At 39.2% G+C, this 21,845-nt stretch overlaps 1 protein-coding gene across 1 annotated transcript in view; it reads left to right on the top strand.

Moving 5' to 3' along the window:
- Positions 1 to 21,845, top strand: part of PCP4 (Purkinje cell protein 4) — a 55,078-nt gene that overhangs the window by 15,606 nt on the left and 17,627 nt on the right. Inside the window, exon 2 of the mRNA XM_075034711.1 lies at positions 4,313 to 4,364. Coding sequence (XP_074890812.1) covers positions 4,313 to 4,364 — 52 coding nt within the window. The remainder of the gene's footprint in view (positions 1 to 4,312; positions 4,365 to 21,845) is intronic.

Raw genomic sequence — 21,845 nt, 5'->3', positions numbered from 1 at the left:
TTGGGATCTACCTATGCCTATAGTCTAATGAATGTCAACTGTCGCTTACTTCAGTAATCTAAAACTCAGTTATCTTCAAAGATCAACCAACACTAAGTAAAGATCAGCCTGTAAGAACTTTGTTTCTTATGTTGTTTCTGGATAAAGTCAACCCTAATTGTCCTAATTTGAAGAACTGTACAGGAAGTATTTAGTCCTGAAAAACAACAGGTAGAAATTGCTGTATCTCCTGATCATTCTGCTGTTGACTATAAAGCTTTCCTTGGAAAACATGGAAAATCCTTAAGCAGATATTTACAGTGACACTTTTATTTGCAGGAAGGTTATAAACTTCATAAATTTAAAATTTATTTTTCAGTACTTTTTTAATCTAAAGGCTAAAGCAGCTGAACTCTTTAATTAAAGCAGAAGGCTATGAAAAAAATAAGATGCTTATGAAATAGTTTGATTCAATTTATAACTCTTACAGAGAAAACTTTGTATGGAGAACAGATGGTATTGCAGAATAAAGGCTTGCTTTGCACACAGCTGCCTGACTCACAGCCATTTTTGTGCTGTATTGTACCAATGTGTATTTCTGTCACGTGTAGTGCCTTTTGTTAGGATGGACCTGGTAGCAAAACAAGGCTTAAGAAAAGCTTAGGATACGCACAGACTTCACTGCTGTTCCTCTTGTCAGTGAGTACAGAGCTTCTGAATAACATTTCATATGTGTCAGTGAAATTATTTTTGTCCTGAGTCAAGTTTACACTGACTTTCTGGTACTCACTTTACAAAAACTTTCCACCATTTCTATTCTCTTAATTCTACCCTTGGATGCTCTTTCATTCTTTGATGTAGAAGAAATAGACTTTTGAAAATCTGCAGCCACTGCGTTACTGGGATACAGCCTGCTGTACCTTGTTGGCCCTGCACTGAGATGAAGGAGCAGAATAATGTTATTACTGATAAGGCTCATTTGCCTGAACTTTCTGACAGTTTCATGTCCCTGATCTTGGGCTTTCTGTGGCTCATCAAAAACCAAACTGCTCTGCCCCCAAAATTCTGTAATCAACACCTGGCTACAATCCCTAACACTAAGGCACTAATTGGAAGCATAACTGAAAAGGTCAAGCTATTTTAAGACAAGAACAGAATGTAAGATTAAAGGCAAAAATTAGGCTTGGGGGTACAGGAGAGGCTAGAAGAATGAGTAGAAAAGCTGCTGCAGTAATTTAACATTCTTCTTGAAAAGTCCTCTGGGCTGCAAATTCACTTTTGACCTTAGTTTGTACACCTGTGGGACTAATTTAGTACAATTTTTCATACCACATTAACTAGCTGCTGTGTATAGCACAGAATTTTAACAGGAAAGTAAACCTGTTTTCTTACTGGGACTTTTGGCATATGGCAGTAGTCCTTTTTCCTTCCTCTTCTGACAAATTGCGAGTGACTTTGATTTTGGAGACATTTTTAATGATGTGCTTTGATGTTCTGTAAAACCACTGAGTTAAAAATTAATATAGCCCCAAGCAGTCATAAACTATGTTTCCTCCTATGCAACATAGCAACAAAACTGTTTATCCTGTTTTACTGTATAATCATTACGGTTTTGCACTCATGTTCATTTTGGCTCTGTTTCTTCTTTGATGCCTAGTGGGAAGTTTATTCAGTGCTTCTGTCCTTGTGCTTGCCTTAGAAAATACTAGGGAATTTTAGAAGCAATCTTTGAATGAAAAGCCGGCTATAAGTTATAGGAAACAGAAAGTGTTAGATGGCTTTTATCTTTTAAAACATGGTCAGTAACTTTGGGGTTTTCTGCTTAAAAGCAAAACTCAGAAATTAAGATTTTTCTTGTATTTCATTGATTTTAATTTGATCTATTGCATTTGAGGACAATATCTGTTTTATCAGCTTTTGGAGGGCTTTCATCCATTGCTTCTTCAAAACACCCTTAGTAACTCCTCTTCATGTTTAGTCCTCTTGTGCTCTGAAAGACATTAGAAAGCTAAGCTTTGTTTTGCAGCTTGTGGTAGCATCATGAAAGGTAATGAAAGAAGGGAGAAGATCCAGCTTCTAATAATACCAGCATTTTGAAAATGTTTTTTAAAAAAAGGTCCATTGAATGTATTGTAAAACCTTTAGCCTTTTATTTCAAGTGGATGATCACATTCTATAAGGCTTTTTCATAAGTTTCAATGCCTTGTTAATGAGAAACTGATTTTCACTTTCAAATCCATTGCACTCACTTGGAGGACAGCACAGTGCTTACAGACCAAAATATGTATATAACTGAAGGAAAGGCTATCAGAAGCTTGTTTGGCAGACTTTCAGGCTTCATTCTGTATATGTCCAATGGTCATCGATCAAATGAATGGCTGTAGAATACTTACACTGATTTTAGGCTTAAAGAAAAAATCTGACCTCATGAACAGAAAAACCTGCATTGACCAAAGCCAAATTTTTATTCGTTTTCTGTGACCACTTTCCCCTCTGCTTGAGGGAAGATCCTGAGAAATGAAATAAATGTGTGGATCCATATTCCAGCACCCCATCAATAGCAGACTGAACCTGACAGGTATAGCCTAGGGAAGAAAGAGAAACTTTCATAAAGGCTAAGTAGCACAGCCTGAAAACACTCTGGAAATAAGACAACTTGAAAAAGTATTTAAAAATAATCAGGGGAAGGAAAAGCAATATAGCTACCACTTTATAGATAGGAAAAAAGTGGTATTTTGGGTTTTTGGGAGGTCCCAGTAAGTTAACACTAAAATCTAGTTTCAGATATGGATTGAAATTGGAATATGGAATTATCAACCAAACTTTAAATAAAGGTATAAAGGTTAATATCTTTAGCAAAATTTGTTGTCAGGTGGATTTATTGATTTCTGGCTGTTGGTAACTTTCACTTTTGTGAAAGATATTTATCCCCTTAGAATTCCATTCTTTGATGTTATTGGCTAAGTTTTCTCTCCTGTCTTAGGTCTGAGGCTCCAAGGAGAAAACAAAATATATTTCCATCATATGAGGAGACTGTAGCTGTGCTTATAGACTCAGAGTTGTTTTCTCTGGGGATCCTCTGTTTCATTGCACAGAGTGAGAGATGAGGCAGAGCCAGTAGAGCAGATGTATATGCACTGAAGTCTACCATGGAAAAGATAAGAAAACCCACCACTGGCATGTGGATGGATGATAGACCATATGTAGCTCTCTTGTATTCTCCTGAGGGGTTTGAAGAGTTTGTTTCCCCCCTCTGGCTTCTATAATAAGAGCTAAGAGTACACATGAAGGTTTTGTACTTATGTTGTGATTAGCTCCATGTACACAGAATACCCTAATACCACTGCTCTGGGATATGAACAGTAACCAGACCAGTAGGGAAGGTTTTAACCAGATATTCTAGAGTAAATACCTTCAGCTAAGTATGTCTGTGTGAATTTTCATAAGAGAATTGATATCACTGTCCATATTTCGGTACAAGCCATTTGGTTTGCAATGCTACTGTAGCTGTTAACTTTACTGATGCATGAGGATATGCTGCCCCTGATGGCTGAATGCAGCTGGATTTATTCACTGAATTTAATATTCTGAGTTTTTTACATGTACAACCCTAGAGGACAAATTCTTTAGTCTACTTCAGTAATACACACAAGTATGAATAATTTTGCATAAGAAATGCAAGTTTTGCCATACTTGCTAAAGTAACAATTCCACCTGTGGGATGCTTTCTCTGGGTGATGCAGCATGATTTTCATGGAGTGACCATTTCTAAGCTAGAAAGTTACCTAGTAGTGTAACCACACTAATGCAGCCCTGCCACTGTGAATATTTATTTTGACTGCGCTGGTGTTTGCCACATGTTGATTAGTAGAGTGACTTAAATCAGTTTGTTTCATGGAAAGTCATGAGGCTATTCTTTGGACAGAGTGAATTGAAGTGGGAAGTGCCATCTCCACTTGTGGCCATGGCAGAAAGATGAGTCTTCTGGCCAAAGTCAGATCAGAATAATCATGGAAATGGAGGCACGGCAGGGACCTGAAGAGATATCCTACTGTAGCTCATACCCTTGCACTGCTGGAAACTTGATTACGTGTATTCCATCACTAACGTGATAATTATACAGAGTTACACGTATAGTTGCACAGCGGTACCTAAATGGTACTAAGTGATTCCTGTTCTGACTGGTAGTGTTTCAAAGCAACATTGCATGAGGGTGAATGACTATCCAAGTTATTAAGGGAAAATCAGGCTGTAACTGCTAGTAATTCCAAGGGGAAAATGCACATTCAAGTTTTTTCTAACCACTTGTTTTGGTTTTTTTCCCCCCCAACAGAGACAGGGAACCGGAGCTACAAATGGAAAAGACAAGACATCTGGTGAGAATGGTAAGAGTATTTCTTGATGGAGAACATTGAGTTGGATTGAGCCAAAATATTTTTACTGTAATGATAGATGTCAGGTAGCAACATCCATGGTTTCATATCTTATCTTTTGAATGTGTTTTAAAAAATGGAAGGGCTTCAGTGGGATTGTTTTCTTTATATTTTATGTTCAAACCATCTAAAGTAGAGACCTGATTCTGAGCTCGTACATGGTAAACCAAAGGACTCTGTAGAAGTCAGTGCAGATACAAATGGGGCTAGAACAACACAGTGTTAAATATGTGAAAGGAACACCAAGAGACCAAGTGAAGTATTATGAGCAGCTGCTATGTGAATGGGGAAGGTGAACAAAAGTAAACTACAAAGGACTTGCTCATAAACATTGTTTCTGTGGTCTGATTCATTCCACCTAATTTTAGGCCCATAACTAAGATACCAAAGTTAGAAGCCACTTGCACAGAGCTCATTTGAGTGTTGCTAGAGATAGGGTATGGATGGAGTAGCTCGCATGGAAGGACCATATGGCAAATAGGCTCCTAACTTTGGAACCCTATATGAGTGAATCTGGACTTATGCTGCACTGCTCTAAGGGGTGAGTCATTGGGGTTTTTTTGGACTTTAACAAAGGGGTGGGCAGGAACCAATTTCTGCCCCTTAAGTGGCACAAACAATTCTAATTGGAAAATGTTGATTTCCAGCCCCCTGCACCGCCCCCCCGTCAAACTGAATTTTCAGTGAAAACAAATTGGTTTTTTACCTGAAATCTCATCTTATTTCCTATAGGAGACAGAAATGCTTTACACACAAATGATCACCTGATTAAAATCCAGTTACCGTCAGAAACATTTTTCAAAGGAAAACATTTTGATCAGCTTTCTTACATACACAGCTGAATGAGGCAGCATCAGTTTGTAGACATTCATGAATAAGAAGAGGATTGAACTATATAAATATGCTGTCTGCCTCTGTTTGATCATCCAGTTCTAATTAAAATACTATGTTCTGGTAGTCCATCCCATCTACTGAAAAGCATGAAGAATTTAAGTCTCTTCTCTGAAAAGCCACTGGTTTTCTGAGATAGGATATTTGAGCAGTTATTTTGGATATATATTTTGGCTTTTAGGTGTTGGTCTGAACAGAATTTTTGGGCCCTTTGAGGCAACACATCTTAAAACTTTAAGAGACTTCTTTATGCTTAGTTTTCCTATTACAGAGAGGTGACTTTCCCATAAGGGCTGTTTGCATAATGTTACAGTAAATGAAATCCATAGATGATGTTCCCAATATGATAAAACACAAATTAGAGTGGAAAAAAATATTTTGGCTTGTTAGAGTGTCTTGAATTAGTGGGGACAAATGTACCCTGACAGCAAAGCCATTTGTATTCTCAAGTTAACAGGAAAGGAAGGCAAGCAAAATTATGTCAGCCATTCAGGCAGCATGGGAAGCATGTTTTTCTCTTTACTGTTTGAGCATGTTATGAACTGAGCTCATTTGCCTTGAATTTCTTCCCAAATAAAATTGTCCTGTTGTCAAGTTTAGCTTAGATTTACTGATCCTGCAGCCTTTTTAAAAGCAAATTCTTTTTTTCTCAAAGGGAATTTTGAGTGAGAAAGGACTTCATCATTAAGTCACAAATATATATGATTCTAGTTATAGCATAGTTTTAGGTGTAATATAAACAGGTAGATGCGCAGTTAATCTTGGATAAATAGATAACAATTATTTTTTGTAATGAAATGTAACAAAGCCTGTCACCTATGTAAAAGAGAGGTGCAGCAGGGGAGATGGAATAGAATCCTCTGGTCTCCCCAGTCCACATGCTTGCGTGAAAATAAAGCAGAATCAGAACTTTGAAGCTGAAATTGAATTCTAAATCAAAGAAGCAGAAATGTATAGCTCTTTGTCCTTATTAGCTCTGTGTAGTTAGAACTCAAGTAGAAGTGATTTATTCCTCTGAAAATTGGGGGGTGCTGTAAACCCACATACACAATATAAATCCTCATTACATGCTTTTTGGCCAGAAGTCTGCAATATGTTCATGTCTTAAATTTTCATTGTGGCTGATATGAGCCTCTTCATATGTTTGTCTCCCTGTCAAAAGGAAACTTTCCCTCTTGTGGAAAAGGGGGGAGGGAGGAGAAATCAAACCCCCTTTCATCTTTTTAAAAAAAAAGTTATGCTATGAAAATGGGTGCAAAGGCAAACTAGTCTGGTCACTATCCTTGCTCTTGATTACAAGATCAGGAAAAGCTGCTGAAAACTAGCCCTAACAACAAATAGGGTCAGCTGTTTTTGGAATTTTTGATTCACACAGTGGAGATACTGCTATGGGTAAAGTTTTGTTTGTGCATTGTTTGTAGAAAATGAATTTTGGGCCTGTCTCTGGGCTGGCTCAAAACTGGAGAAAATAAAACTCATGACTGTGGCAGTCGGCATTCTCCCTCTTTGAAGACATGTATGGTGTTGCTGTTACTGTAAAGCATTCAGGGAAATTCAATCTCCGAAGATTCCTTTTATAGTAGTGATAGTTTTGGTAGACACTTACAAATGCTTGTTCTTGTTTGACCTTCGTTAGATAGCAGCATTATATCTGTAGTTGTATTTAGTTCCTACCACCACAGCAGTGGTCTCTCTGAGTTAGCCTCCCTTCCAGTGGAGAATTTTATCACACACACAATGCAGGCTCAGTCCCGATGTCTACAGAACTGGCACTGCCTTGTTCTGGCAGCCTTGCTTGTTGGCTCAGGAGGATGAGCAATGGAAAAGACTGAGCTTCAGAAAAGCCAGTAGTGTGGAGCAGTGATATGCCACAGTCCAAGAGTTTGTGATAATGGGAGAAGCAAATCCCATACACAAACTGTACTTGTCATGCTGATGAATGGACTGTTGTACCTACATAGGACTTTCATTCATCAGCAGTTATCTTCCCTCAGCTGCCTTCTTGAACAGTCTTCCAGACTGCTAGGTGGTGAGGTGTGGGGGGCAAAGCTCCTTCTCTTCCAGAGCACCGGTCACGAGCAGACAGGATTCCTCTGCACTGTATTTCGTATAATATGTACCACCATATCTTGGGTTTTATGCAGCAACAGGTCTGGTAGTTCTTGAAGCTGTATCAGTATTATAAATACTGAATAATCACTTGTGTTGGAGTAGCTTTTACACACACAGAGTTTTGCTGGTAACCTTTGATGACCTCACTGGATGCTGGTCAAGCCCTAGATAACATTTGTCTATCTTGACCTTTTACAGGTTATGATCAAAATCAGATGGTGATTCATGTCTTCCTAAGGAAGAGTGACTCTTGCATTACAGTGTGTTCTCATGGTACATCAGTGGCTAATGAAGCCAATAGAAGAGCTCCTGATAGCTTCAGCGGGCACTGTGTAATGCTGAGTAGCTTTTCCATCCAAAACATACTATTGCTATAGTTTATAATATAAACACACTATATTGTCAGGGAAGTCTATGTAGCTTCATCCTGTTGTCAGAGTGGGAAGAACAAAAATATTATTGGGACTAAACTATATAAACTAGTTTTCCTGGGTGAAAACTGGTTAAAGGACTGTTTTTAAAGAAAAACCACCCTAATAATTAGCAGCAATACTATGCATACAGAAGCATAGGTATAAAAAAACTTGTTGTACATAGGAGCCCTGTAACTGCAGCTGCTATAACCTCACTGGGTCTTGAAGGACCTCAGTCTACCTGAAAGCCATGACATATTTATATATGCCATTATGAGCTTAACTTGTAAACTCTATTATGTAATGCTGTTCTCCATGGTAGAAAATTGAAAGGGAAGACAGCAGTACTATCTGCATGCACCCTCTCCTATGTGAATCTGACTTGGTCTAATAGAGTCAGTGTGGGATAAGAAGCTATAATTTCCTTTTTGCTTACCTGGTTTGATTAATCTGGCCTATCATGTTTGCAAATGCATCCTAAATGAAAACAGGATGTTCCTAATGTACTATTCTTACTACCTTGGTAATGTTACAAAGTTCCTTTGTAGGTTAACACCTGTCACTTCTCATTCTGTTTCACATTACTCTGCATTTTTTTGCTATGTAATTTGTGAGCTGGTATCATACAATCTACTCTTTACAGCCTAGCACGACTGTCAGGGAAATAATTGCATCAGAACCAATTATTTTTATCTTAAGATTTAGAATCACTCTTTTTCCTATCAATAGATCTTACCCTTTCTTCTGAAAGTATGTAAGGCATGTAATTGTTAATTGATATTTGTTAATCATTTGCTTGGAATATGAGATTTATCATTCAGCAGTATCAATATTTATAATAACAAAATACACATTTTCATGTGATGAATTCTATAACTTCCTCGGTCTGAGTGAAATGAAAAATGAATAGGTTTTGCATGAATTTAAAACTCATTGTGGATTAGGCCTACACAATCATGGTGAGATAGTCAGTTGTACTGAAACAGTAAAGCCCTTTTCAGTTTCTACTTGTTCTTAAGAATTTTTCTTATTGGCATATGATCTCTGCTTTGGGGTGGTCAGAAAACTATAAATGAATAAATGCTCCGCATTTCCTCCTCTCCATACAGTACATCATGGGATGCCTCTACATAAGGGTAAGGAAACAGTAGAGTTAATAAAGTAAATTCTTATCTTTAACATCTAAAATGGAGTCATCTAAACTCACTTCAATCTGAATGCTTCTAGAGTAATGGTAAAGAATTGTAAAACAATCATGCATGGTAGAATAGAGAGATTTCTAGTAAGCTTTCCTGGTAGAGAGGTATGCATCTTGCAGTGTTATCAACAGTCCATTCACCCACTTCATGTACTTAAGGAATTCAGGAAATTCTGTACTCACTACACTCAAGAATAAAGAATCTTGCTAGGTCTGACAGAGTGAATAATCATCTTCATAGTTATTTATGGAGAGTGCTTAGCTTAATAGAGCTTTAATTCCTGGCTAGAGGCCAGGATCATTATTGTAGTATGGTCTAACAAAAATATCTGTTTAAGAACTTGAAATTAATTTTCCACTAATATTCTCTGATGACTATGTAAAAACTTATTGGTTTTGGGAACAGCTCTACAAATAAACTTATGGAAAAACAATTTTGAAAAGGGAGGGAACACATGAGGCTAATTTGTATAAATATTCAAAGGATCTCATGGAACACTGTTTGCTGTATCTGCCCAGGTCTAGAGGTCATGTTCTTTAGTCACCAGAAAGGACAGTGACTGAGCTGTACTACTGCAATGCCTTGTGCATTTTATTTCTCACAAAATATTGCTTGTGTGGCAAAAAATGAAATGAATCTTGCAAGCAACTGCTGAATTAATGTTTAAAAAAACCAAAACCCAAACCAAACCACAAAACCCCTCAACCGTTTCAGACTGCTTCACTCTGATATTCCTGCCACCCCCCCCCCAGCACTAATCAGAAGTTAGAATGGGAGTATTTTATGAAACTAATACTGAGTTTTTCTGGGTATTAGGTTGATAGTTGGGGGGAAAATTACCTTGCCCCCTTGTCTCTTTTCACTAAGGTGTTCTGCTAAAATTTTCTTATCCCTTGAAAGTGGTGCTTCATGGAACATGATCTCCCAGTCAGTAATGCAGTCCCTCTCTTCTACTTTCAATCTATATCTAGAGCCAAATTCTGTGCTATCTCATGCCACCTAGTTGGTACTAGTGGGGATTTAGGAAGTGAAATGAGAATAATTTGCTGTACCTCATCCCCCATCTCTTAAAATGGGAAGTCTGTGTCTCAGCAACATTCCTAGACTTATATGCAACCATCAGATAATGTAACACCTTCACAAAGCCTAAATACAGAAGTGTTTGAGGCCTCAGCATAGTTACGTAAGTTGTATTTGGTCCTGTACAGATCGCTTGGGCTCAGAAGAAGGTGTAAAAATCCTGTGTGAACTCATCACCATGATCTGTAGCTGAGAGTTTCAGATGAGTTAGGAGAAAAATTTAAAGTAAACAGTTCTAGACGAATCCCTTCTCAAGGCATAGCTATGCATGGCAAAAACACTGCAGGCAACCTTATCTGCAGAGTTTCATTTCAGGCATGTTCTTGAGGACAGCTACACACAAAGTTTACCCAGAATCAAACCAAATATGTCTCAGGTCCTCTCCTGGCCTGTATCTCTTCCTTTGCCCAGACTGGTGTGTTTATCAAGGAGTCTGTTCATCTCTTCAGGCAGTCAACATGTCTCAGCTAAAGACAGATCGAGCCTTTAATAACAAGGCTCTCGGATTGTTCACAGATCTTCCCTAGAGAGGATGCTGAAAGGAAGAGAGGGGGATTTTGCATGAACTTCATTTCCTCTCCTAGGTGAATTTCCATTTCTTGAGGCCAGGGATAAGTTTAAGTCATCTCCAGAGGAATACTGTGTGCTTATTTACTTGGGGTAATGATGACAATGAAGGATTGTTCACAAAAATTTTCATATCAACAGCTTTTGATGTTTATCCAGCAACAAAAACTTTTAAAGCAATAATTTTTATGTGTGTTTGAGCTAGATACCTTCTGTACTGAAATTTCACCGACCCCCACACACATCTGTACACATGCAGTGGCTGTCTGGTTTCATGGAGAGGATCCTCTGGTGGAGTTTAAAGTAATGAATGTACCTAGTCTAAACTTAATACTTATAAGAGAGCAGATACGGTTCTTGTTCTTCTGTTATCTGACAAGTTGGGTTTGATGCTGTGCATTACTGCTGCACTTCATCTGCTAATGAGAAGCTTTCATTTTTAAATGTTTAGGCAGAAGCATCTTCAAAAAAAAAAGGCATTGTATTAAAAGCTTCATCAATTAGCAGAGTCAGCAGTGCTCATTTAGTCTGGCCAATGACCTGTCTTTGGAATCCCCTGCAAGTTTTTTTTGTGTATCATTTGTAACTACTCTCATGACTACCAAATAAGTCCATCTACTGACACAAACAATATAGCATTATGCACATGAAGGGTGTCTGTGTATATGTTGACATATAATGTTAATTATGCAGCTTTTTCTTGTATGTTGTTTTGGGTTTTTTCCTCTGTGGGACTGCACTGGAGAGGAAAAGAGTGGCTTCCTATCTGATAAGAGTATCAGGAGAGCAAATTAAATGCATAAGTCCCATGGGGAAAAAAACAAAGCAGAACAGCATAACCATAGAAGAATTATTTCAGCTTTTTAAACTCACTTTTTAAGGACTTAAATCTGAAATTATTTCAAAATGTATTTCTCCCCCCCCTTTTTTTTTTTCTTCCCTTAGAGGAAGAGGTCCCAGCTCGCTGGCACCTTTGAGATTAGAAAAACCCTCACACTGAACACTCCTGCTACAAATGAATCTGTCTAGGTACTTATATGGTCCTCACCACCGTAGTAACTGAATGTCTTCCAAGTATTTAAAAATAGAGATAACAATAACAATTTTTGCCCCAGTCCATATCTTTCTTACCAGCTTGCTACGAGAATAACTTGATTAATTTATGGGATCTTTGTTTTGCACACAGTGCCTGCATACAATTTGGGAAACTTGTGTGCCTGCTTATACATGATGCTCTCAAACTGAGTGCACCCAAAAATTCAGCTGCATTTCTAAAAATGTGAAATAAACACATGTATATAAGTATATATACTTACATATGGTTACTCAAACAGTCTGCTCCTCTGCACCTTTGCAGGAGGTAGAAATTAGTAGAGCTGGAGCATTCCTGCAGTAGGAATTGAGATTAGAAGCAGAGCAAGGAAATCATGATGAATTATGCTCACTTGTAACTTAGTTTCAGTAGTTAATGGAGGATCACAGCCCTGTTGTGTTACATGGTGTGCACACACCATCCTCCCCTGAAAGCTTACTGTGTTGTCAGGCAAACCAGGTTCAGTGAGAACATGGAGGAGCAGTGAAATTGCCTGAAAGAATGGAGTCTGTAAAACCAAACGTAGAAAGAGCACCATTTAAGTCTGAGACCCAAGCCTCTTCAGGATACCCATGAGGATATTAACATGTTCCTTTGTCCCTGTTTTTTTTTATATTTGCATTGACTGTGGCCTGTTACACTCTGGTTTTGGCCTTTCTGACCCCTAGTTTCCGCCCTTAGCTGACAGCCACTTCTTCCCTGTTAGGTGAAATTTTTGTCTGAGTTTCTTTGTCCTTTTGACAATGTGACTTGGATCCAGCTTCCTGCAGTGTTGGGATCCTGGCACTCAGGAGGTGCCTAATTCAGTGGACTTTTAAGCACCTGAAAAGTGGTAGAAGCCCTAATCCTTTCTGAGAAGCTGATCTGTAAAGATCGGGCTAGGTCATTGGGGGGAAAAAAGTCAGTTGTAAATTAAGAAATAATAAAGCTTTGGTGCAGCTGGTGGTTTTTGCCTTTTAGATGACTCATAAATATGCTGGAGTTCCCGTCAAGTGTTAATGAGGAAAGGCAGAACTGAAATTATGCCTTTGACAAGTGCCATATTTCTTTTGGAAATCAGTCTGTAATTATCGGTGTGCTGCCTGACTATGCACTAGGGAGAACGAGACTTCTTTCCATGACTGGCACGTAGCTGACACACACAGGCTTGCTTCCACAAATGTGCACTCATTTGAAACTGTGCTGTCATCAATACTCTGAGAAGAGGAACGTTTAGTTCTGCTTTGCTGCTGGTAGGAACCCAAATGAAGGACATGGGTCAAGCCAGTCCCTAGATAGCCATAGTAAAACCAATAACGTTACCTCTGAAATGAATCTGTCCCTACATCATCAAGGATAGTTTGGGGCTGTATCAGGACTAGAGTCAATGGCATATGTAAGCTAGCATATTTACACTGAGCTGGACTGATTTGCACAAGTTGCAGATATATCTCTACGTGTTCCCAGACACTAACAACAGATTATTAAAAGGCTACGAGAGGTGTATATAGCTCAGCAGTGTGATTTTAATTTAGTGGAAGTGAAAAATCAAAGAGGAACACAGTCAATGCACAACAGTGGTTACCAGGACTTACTGTTGCAGAAACATCACTTTTCTTTTTGACTGTACATATTATCTGCCTTACTTTATATGGTAGGCTTTTGTTTTGTTATTTTTCTTTTCCAGAAGATTTGGTTTTGTAAATGAAATGAAAATGCTTTTCCACTTAAGAGTTCCTTGTCTGTTAGTAATTCGGTAAATGATTAATAATTTTTTTCTGAAGGTTTTTAAGATTTTAATTTATAGCACACAGCTGTCTTAATGCACTTTGCTCAATGCTCCAAAATTAGCTTGTAATTTGGTGTTATCAAGCTCCCTTGTGTGAGCAGGCACCAGAATTTAGAACAGCAGGAGCGTTACAGACATGATTAAAATTTGGTCCTTAGCTGAACTAGTGACCAGAACAAAGAAAAAGTTAAGGCTGCAAAAAGGAATTGGATGCTACAACATGAACCAGTGCAACACTGCACCTTCAGTCCTGGTGCTCAGAGTGGATTTCAGGACCTTACGTAAAGTGCCTAAGTTGCCTGGTCAATATAAGAAAAGGGTGTCTCAAAGTGGGACTTAGGCCACCTGTGTCCTGGGTTCCTATGCTGAACAGGAGCTGTTAGGATTAATAATAGTAAACTCTATCCCTCTCTATAGGTTAGGGGTGAAATTCATCTTGCCTGGCTGTATTGCTGTACATCTGCATGAGAGACCTAAAGCTCCATTTATTGTCAACAGAGAAATGTATTCTTTTGTAACATGATACTTATGAGAATGAGCTGCTCTGGAGAGCCTGGTGTTTATAGATCCTAATCTGATTTAGGTATAAAATGGCTTCGGATTTGCTCAACTCTATCAAGGCTGAGGAATTTGTGGGTAATACTAAAATAAAAGTCTAGAGCCTGTATATCTCTGGAGTTAAGTGGATGCTCAACAGGGTTTTTCAGAATGTCAGTTTTGGACCTGGGCATTTAACTTCTCCTTAATCCCATCTCAAGTATCTCCATCCTTATTTAGATCTGGCTGATCCTGGCCACCTCATGTCAGCTCTTCCAGCCATTTTCTCTGTGGAAATCTGGATGTGAAAACGTCCAAATATTTCCTGGCTTGAGGTCTTTGTTCGCTAGGATACTGGATCTGATGAAAGCATTTATTTTAGTAAAGAACACTTAGTATTGGTTCATTTTTTCCCCAGACCACTGTGGGTTATGAACAGGAAGGAGTGAGAAAAATACATATTTTCCAAGGAAGAATTCTGAGGAAGAAAAGAAACTTGGATAGCACCAGATATGGAAAAGGCATTTCAAGAGTCATAGTAGAAAATAGGGCAGGGTGCTCTGGCAGCTCCTGAGAGATATTGTGGGTAGTTCAGAGACTAGAACTCAGCTCTCAGCACTTCTCTAGGGTCTCACAGTAACATTATTTAGTCGTGGTTGATGAATGAGCACTCTAACTGTATTTTGAGTATCTCATCTTTCATTCTAATTTATACCTAAAATCCCCTGAGACTGCTAGTTGACTCTAGGTGGAGAAAACATTAATTATTTGTTAGGTTTTAGTGAAGCACTGGCACTCCACAGTGACCAATTTACTAGCTCCTCTAAAAGCTGCCAATAAAAAATGGACGTGTACAAATGTATTCATTAGCACAAACTAATTAAAATCTGGGCTAATAGCCAGAAAAACAATACATTATTGTAGGATTTTGGAATTCATTATGTGTCTGTACTAATCCAACAGTAACTATCCTGGCTCTGCAGTTTCTAATCTAAGTTACAGATCTCATACTGATAGCCAGACAACTAAGAGTTAGCCTTTTGGACTTCTAATGGCCTTTTTACTCTAGGTCATTTCTACTTTCATAGGTTCTCCAGAAGTGCTTCTTTCTGAGAATGTGTTGCAACAACTCTCTCTTTTTCAAACACAGTGTATAGGACAGAGTCCCTCACCTGAACATCTTTAGTTTTATTGCACATTGGTGATGCATTAACTTCCAGTGCATTGTGACTTTGGTATTCTGTAGTTTAGATTGAAGTTTAGATTAGCCTTGATCAGTCCTTTCTTCTACGTTTGTAGGTTTTTTAAGGGCTTGTTCTGTTCATTCTGCCTGCTTTATTACAGGCACTGTTTTCTCCAGCTAACCAATGCTGCACTATGCAATGCTGTATGTAAATGATTTTTACTAATAATCTTCTAATTCAGTGTTCATAATATAATCTAATTCTCATTAAAATTAGTAGCACCTTAATAATTTGGGGCTGAGGTCCCTATAGACACTGCAGAGAGTCTGACCCAAGTTTCTGACAGGAAGCAAGAATTAGCTATGGAGAAAATTCTGGGCTGGACTCTGGTTCATGGCAAACGTGGTACAGCTAAAGAAAAGGGTAGGAGGGGAGAGATTAATAAAGCTTGAAGATAGGTTTATTCTTCTGGCCTTAGACTGACTTCAGTGAGTTGAATGTAGGTTATCAGGGGTGGTACCTTTGAGAAGATGAGGATGCACAGGTAATACCAGACTTCCAGTTATGTTTGGCCCCATCTTGGGGTATGATGGGAGTGTGTATACCCCCATCCTGGCTTGTACAGGTGGCTCTTCATACAACACAGATGAGAATTGGATGCTCCCCTTTTCACCTCAAATAACTGAGGGCCACGTAGGGAAGGATGTCTAGACAGAGCTGAGGCAGCTGGATTGAAGGCTGTTTGGCATTCTGAAGCAGCTACCTCTTGGTCTAGCAGCCAGCAGACTAATTACTAGCAGACAGTGCAAAGCACAGGTGTATTATGATCTCATCTAACAATTTTGTTCATAAAGCAGACAACTGTATTTTTCACTAGCAAAAATTTCTTGGTCACCTTTACAATCAATCTATTTGTAACTAAATGCTGTGTATCTCTTGTGAGGTCTGCCTTTGGGAGGCAAAGTTATGTTGTGCTGCCTAGGAGAAGCTGGAAAAAAGCATTCCTGGCTTCTTTTAAAGCCAAGAAGGTAAGATGACAAATGGAAGATGTGTGGTTTTGGACCTTTTTGTCAATGGGTGATAGATGCTGTCAGCGGAGGGCACAGACACGGGCTTTGCCAATCAGTCATGAGTCATCATTCTATCCATCAGCACCACTTTGTCTCATCTCAGACAACTTAAGTCTTTGGCTTAAGTTCCTTTCCCTCTCAAATTTAAGAGAAAGAAATAGCTCTGTTAGACTCCAGTGGAAAGAAATCTGGAGATTAAGGATCCATAAAAAATACTATATATGCTTAGCACACTGGTAGAAAGGCCTGTGTCATATTCCCAGTGGGACCAGGTGCAAGACTTGGAGCTGTCCTGCCCATGTCCAGGAGGTTTGATGGACCTAGTCTGCACTGACCCTTGGATCTCTTTGAAATTGTGCCCCTATGCCAGAGAAAAGTGTGACAACTGTTGTTTAAGTATTTATGGCTTTTAAATGAGGGACCACGTAAATAAAAAGCAACAGACTGAGTCATGTGATGGAGTCCTCTGGAGGTCTCTCATCTAAAAAAGATTACATTATGGAAGAACATCAAAAAGAAACAGTAATTTTTGGCTATTCCCTCCATTCCTCCCATGCCGCAGGCAGACCTTGTGAACAACTCAGTCTAGAGGCTGTTCTCTGATGCAGCAGAATTAGTGTAGATTTTTGGTCTTTATTCATCATCTTAAGAAGATTACTGCTGCTAACATTAGCATTTTCTCTATTACATGGTGGACTGGCCAAGGTCCAGAGTGAGTTGGAATTAGAATACTTATTTTCTCCCTTTTATTAGTTCTTTTTCTTCTTGCAGTAGAAGATGCTGCACAGAAAAAAAAAATTGGTGAAGAAAGCTGCATCAAGGACTACTAGTGCTTCTTTGGAGTTTCTCCCCCATATATCTGTGTGAGCTTCTAACTCCTGCTCCATTTGGTTCTAAGTTTCACGTTTTAATGAACCTGAATGTAAGCACATCTACAACTGCCTTTATTTTTGGAGTGGGTACTATGCAAGATCACTATGAAGTTATTGTTTTCTTCTCCAAAGTATAAATAGATACAAATTTATTTGAAACTTGGCATAGAAAGGTTTTATAACTACCATAAATCTGACCCTAGTTTCAAGCTCCACACAACTCTTAAGACGTCACAGTAATTTTCTATGCTTGTAAGTCGTTTTCTCCAGGGTTATGCATATTTAGGGGCAGATCTCTTGACTGAACTTGCAGAATGAAAACCAGCATCTCATTAACCTGAGCTGAGATGGAGAGCACCTGCTTCTATTCTGCTGCATGTTTGTGAGGTTTTTGGCCTAGCAGCAAGAGGCTGAGTACAGCTTCCACTTTTGTTCATCACAACTTAACATTTCAGTATAATTGCTGAGACAGTGAGTGATTCAGCCTAGAGCTGCCAGCCTCCTCTTCCAGTGTCAGGGATACCTTTTGTTGTTGTAAGTGATGCTGTCTGGATGTGACAAAGCTTGACCAAGTGTGCCAGAAAACAAAACAAAAAGCAATGTGGACTTTCAGTTCAGGCAGTTCAAAAAAGGTGTTCTGCCCCCCCAAGTGGCTTGTTTCAGGAGAGTCTGATCGACTTGGTTAAAAAAAAAAAAAAATTGGTTATTGCTAGTCAGAAGAGATTGCACAGATTGAGGTAAGCAGCAGAAAACAGACTTAGATCATTGGTGCAAATTGCCATAGCTTTTCTGGCAGTGATTTCTGCCAGTTTATGCAAGGGCCAAGAGGCATTTGCTATACTAAAGCTTTTAACCAGTCATTGCTTTGTGTAAGTAGATAGTTTTCTACCAGTGAGACCCTTTATTAGCACAGGCAACAAGTGAGTGTGCACATGAGAGTGGGATGAAGCATGTGATGCGGTGGGATGCTCTGGGTTGATTCCAAGTTACTTGTTCTCTCTGCCAGGCAGGCCAGGCTGCTACAATGGGTCAGGTTAGTTATTCCTTACTTTCTTCCCATCTTCATAAAATCTGATGTTTTGCTTTCATCTTTTCCACAAGTAGCTTCTTCTCTGGCTTGCTTTCTTACTGTCTCCCTCATGCTGTGTTCCTGTCTCACTCATTCTTTCTCCTCCCCCAGAGAATTTCATGTCTCTTCAGCACAGCTAGGTCAAGTGCTCCTTCTCCCTCTAACTACCTAATTTTCCCTCCTCTTATTTTCCCAGGCAAAGTTCTGGTCTGGGTCTTTCGGTGAATGTATATTCTTTACTAAGGAAGGTTACTGACTAATGCTCTAATCTGGAGTCATGGTTGACCCTCACCCAAATTCTCGCTGTTCTCTCCACTCTCACAAAACTTTTACTATTTCCCAGGCTAGATTTAAGCAAGGGCTTAAGGTGAGTAGGCAGCAAAGAAACATCTGGAAGAAGAGCACCACATTTAAGAAAGAGACAAAGCAGTCTTTAAAACAGTGGGAGTGGAAACGAGAAGGCTTTTAATTGTTCTTTCTGTCTGCCTTATTAGCTTGGGAAGGAAGGAAGGAATGAATATTGGGTTTCCTGAGCAAAGAGAAGAAAAAAATATTTAATTAGTTCTGTTTACATTCAAGTCTAAAATTTGAGCAGTGAAGAAAATGAGGTGCATTTTAGGGCAACAGGGACTAGTTCTGGGATGTGCTCTATACTGTGCATTCTCTATATGCCAACATTTGCGGTGTCAGGGATTTAAGTCCTAACTTAAATCCTTTATTGCACTAACCCAGCTTGTGTTTTCTGATGCAGAGGGAATGCATGAAATTTCTAGTCCTTCTTCTAGATGCTAACCTTGTAAGCTCATGGGGCTTGTAATCCTCAGAAATAGAAGGAAAAATGAATCTATATAGATTAGAAAACATGGGCTGGAGTAACGATCTGAGGTTGGTCAACCGTGTGTGTCAGCTAAGATGCTGTTTCTGATCAGCTTTATTGACAAACTGACAAGTCTGTAAATCCAAACTGAACTTAAAAAGTGCCTGTCAATGTGTAAATTCATACAGGGGGAAAAGTTTTCTAGAGAAGTTTTAAATGAGTAGCAGAGTTAAGTGCTAGAGAAATTCTCAAACACAGAATGTATACAGGAGAGCTTTGATTAATTTTTGTCTTCATGTAATCATTTTAAATGACTGCCATAGTTTAACCCCAGCCGGCCACTAAGCACCATGCAGCCTCTCACTCACTCCCCCCCACCCAGTGGGTTGGGGGAGAGAATCAGAAGGGTAAAAGTGAGAAAACTCGTGGGCTGAGATAAAGACAGTTTAATAGGTAAAGCAAAAGCTGTGCACACAAGCAAAGCAAAATAAGGAATCCATTTACTACTTCCAATCAGCAGGCACGTGTTCAGCCATCTCCAGGAAAGCAGGGCTCCATCATGTATAACAGTTACTTGAGAAGACAAAGCATCCTTACTCTGAATGCCCACCCCCTCAGCTTCCTTCTTCTTTCCCCAGCTTTATGTGCTGAGCATGACGTCATATGGTCTGGGATATCCCTTGGGCCAGTTGGGGTCAGCTGTCCTGGCTGTGTCCCATCTCATCTTCTTGTGCCCCCCAGCCTGCTTGCTGGTGGGGTGAGGAGCAGAAAAAGCCTTGGTGCTGTGTAAGCATTGCTCAGCAGTAAGGAAAACCTCCCTGAATTATCAACACTGTTTTCAGCACAAATCCAAAACATAGCCCCATACTGGCTACTATGAAGAAAATTAACTCTATCCCAGGCAAAACCAGCACAATGACTCAACTATTTTCTGTTTTTTTTCTGAGGCTGTAACTTCAGGAAATCATTGGCAACTCTCAAAACACCAGCACAGGAATGTTCATGCTCTGGTTTTGACCGCTTTTAAAGATTTTCCCAGCTATCCATAACTTTTATTTTTACTTCATTTATTTTACATTCTTTTACTCATATTATATATATGTATTTTGTTTATTACAATCTGGACTGGTGGCAAGGCCAATTAACAGAGCTGCTGAACTCTGCTGGTTAAAAGCTCCCTTTTCAGTTGTACACAGTCTTGTCAAAATCCAATTGCTTAGGCTGAAATTTGTTGTGCTGATTGCTTGCCTCAAGCAGAATTATTTTGAAAAGGTTCAGCAGAGTCATTCCAGTTGTTTCCAAAAATGAGGCTTGAACAAAATGCTAGCATGTCTATCAAAAACAATTTCTAGTGGCCTGTTTTTTTACTGTTCTGAGCCTTTGTCATTTTGAACAGAAATGTAAGATTTGACTTTTCTATCTTCAAAATTGGCCAAGTTATAAATGTCTAGAAAGACAAATCATACCTTTGCATGTGTTCAGTGAAGCAGTTAATTATTTTTTTAAATGAAAATTCAACATCACAGAGCCAAATAGTAAGCACTAAAATAACTAAACTAACACTGTCTTTGCAAGACTTAAGGAAATTTATAGTTTTCTTTAATTGCTGCTATATGCTTCTGTAAGCTGCACTTTGGCCAGGGACTGAAACTAAGAGCATGGTGGTGCCCCTTCAGTGTTCCCAAGACACTACAGTTGCTTAGGAGGAAATGTTCCTCCTTCCTTGGAACCACATGGTCACAGAAGCTGGAGCAGAAAGGTCAAAGGATGGAATGATGGAGTTCAGTAAGTCTCATCAGGAAACTAGAATCCCAGAGTATTAGGGAGAACCCTGATCAAACCTGATAACTTTCGAATGGAAACTGGGACTGGGAGGGAGGAATACGAATTGGGATGTGAGAACAGGAGGAGGCCAGGAGCCAGCCAGTGTGGGAAGGGGCTGGGGTGGACTTCTGAGATTAGGGGATGCCTGGTACAGTTTTGGGGACTAGGACTAGCCAAAAAAAGAAACAGCATTGTTGAGGTCTGCTGGGAACCATGATGAGTATCTAGACTGGGGAAGAGACGGGGCTAGCCTTGAGTTTGTACAGATGAGGTGGAACAGAAATGGCCACCACATCTGAAGGCATGAATAAGCAATGAAGTCCCTGAGCTTGCAGCTCATACATTCCATTGACTCATTGTTCCTTTCTTGTCAGCTGTATGAAACCCATGAGTGAAATATGCAACTCGTCCCATTTCCTGCTGATTCAAGTAGAGGAACAGCCTACTACCACTACCAGTTACCCCATTAAAACAAGAGGTCTATGTGGTGGATCTAACAGTTCCAAGCAGTTGTGCTGAGGAACCATGTGCGTGTCCATGTGTTGCAGCAGAATATAATTTTTTTTTTCTTTAAATCTAGGAAACACAACATGCTCTTAAGACTGTGAAGGTTGCAAAGTCAAGAATTTGGAACAGGATTTTCCAGAATTAAAGCTGTCTCTGCAAAAATAACTGAATTAATTGCATGAAGGCATTGGTCTAGCTTGTTGTTTACTAACTCTTTTATGCTCAACTTTGCAACCTTAATATTCTTTTAAGATAGCTTTCTGTGTGCAATAAACATACAACTTAAGCAAGAGGGAAACCTCTATTCCCTGGCCTCAGTTAGCTTTTCATGTCAATTAGAGTATCTGGCACTGGGTTTAATAACTCTCTAATTGCAATTGAAGCACTTAGCTAAATCAATGCCCACCCTTCCTGATAAAATTGTTTTTAA

The sequence above is a fragment of the Buteo buteo genome, chromosome 8, assembly GCF_964188355.1.
Source record: "Buteo buteo chromosome 8, bButBut1.hap1.1, whole genome shotgun sequence".
In the NCBI taxonomy this organism is placed as follows: Eukaryota; Metazoa; Chordata; class Aves; order Accipitriformes; family Accipitridae; genus Buteo; species Buteo buteo.
Note: the sequence above shows the minus strand (reverse complement) of the source record. Positions and strands in the feature narration are given on the sequence as shown.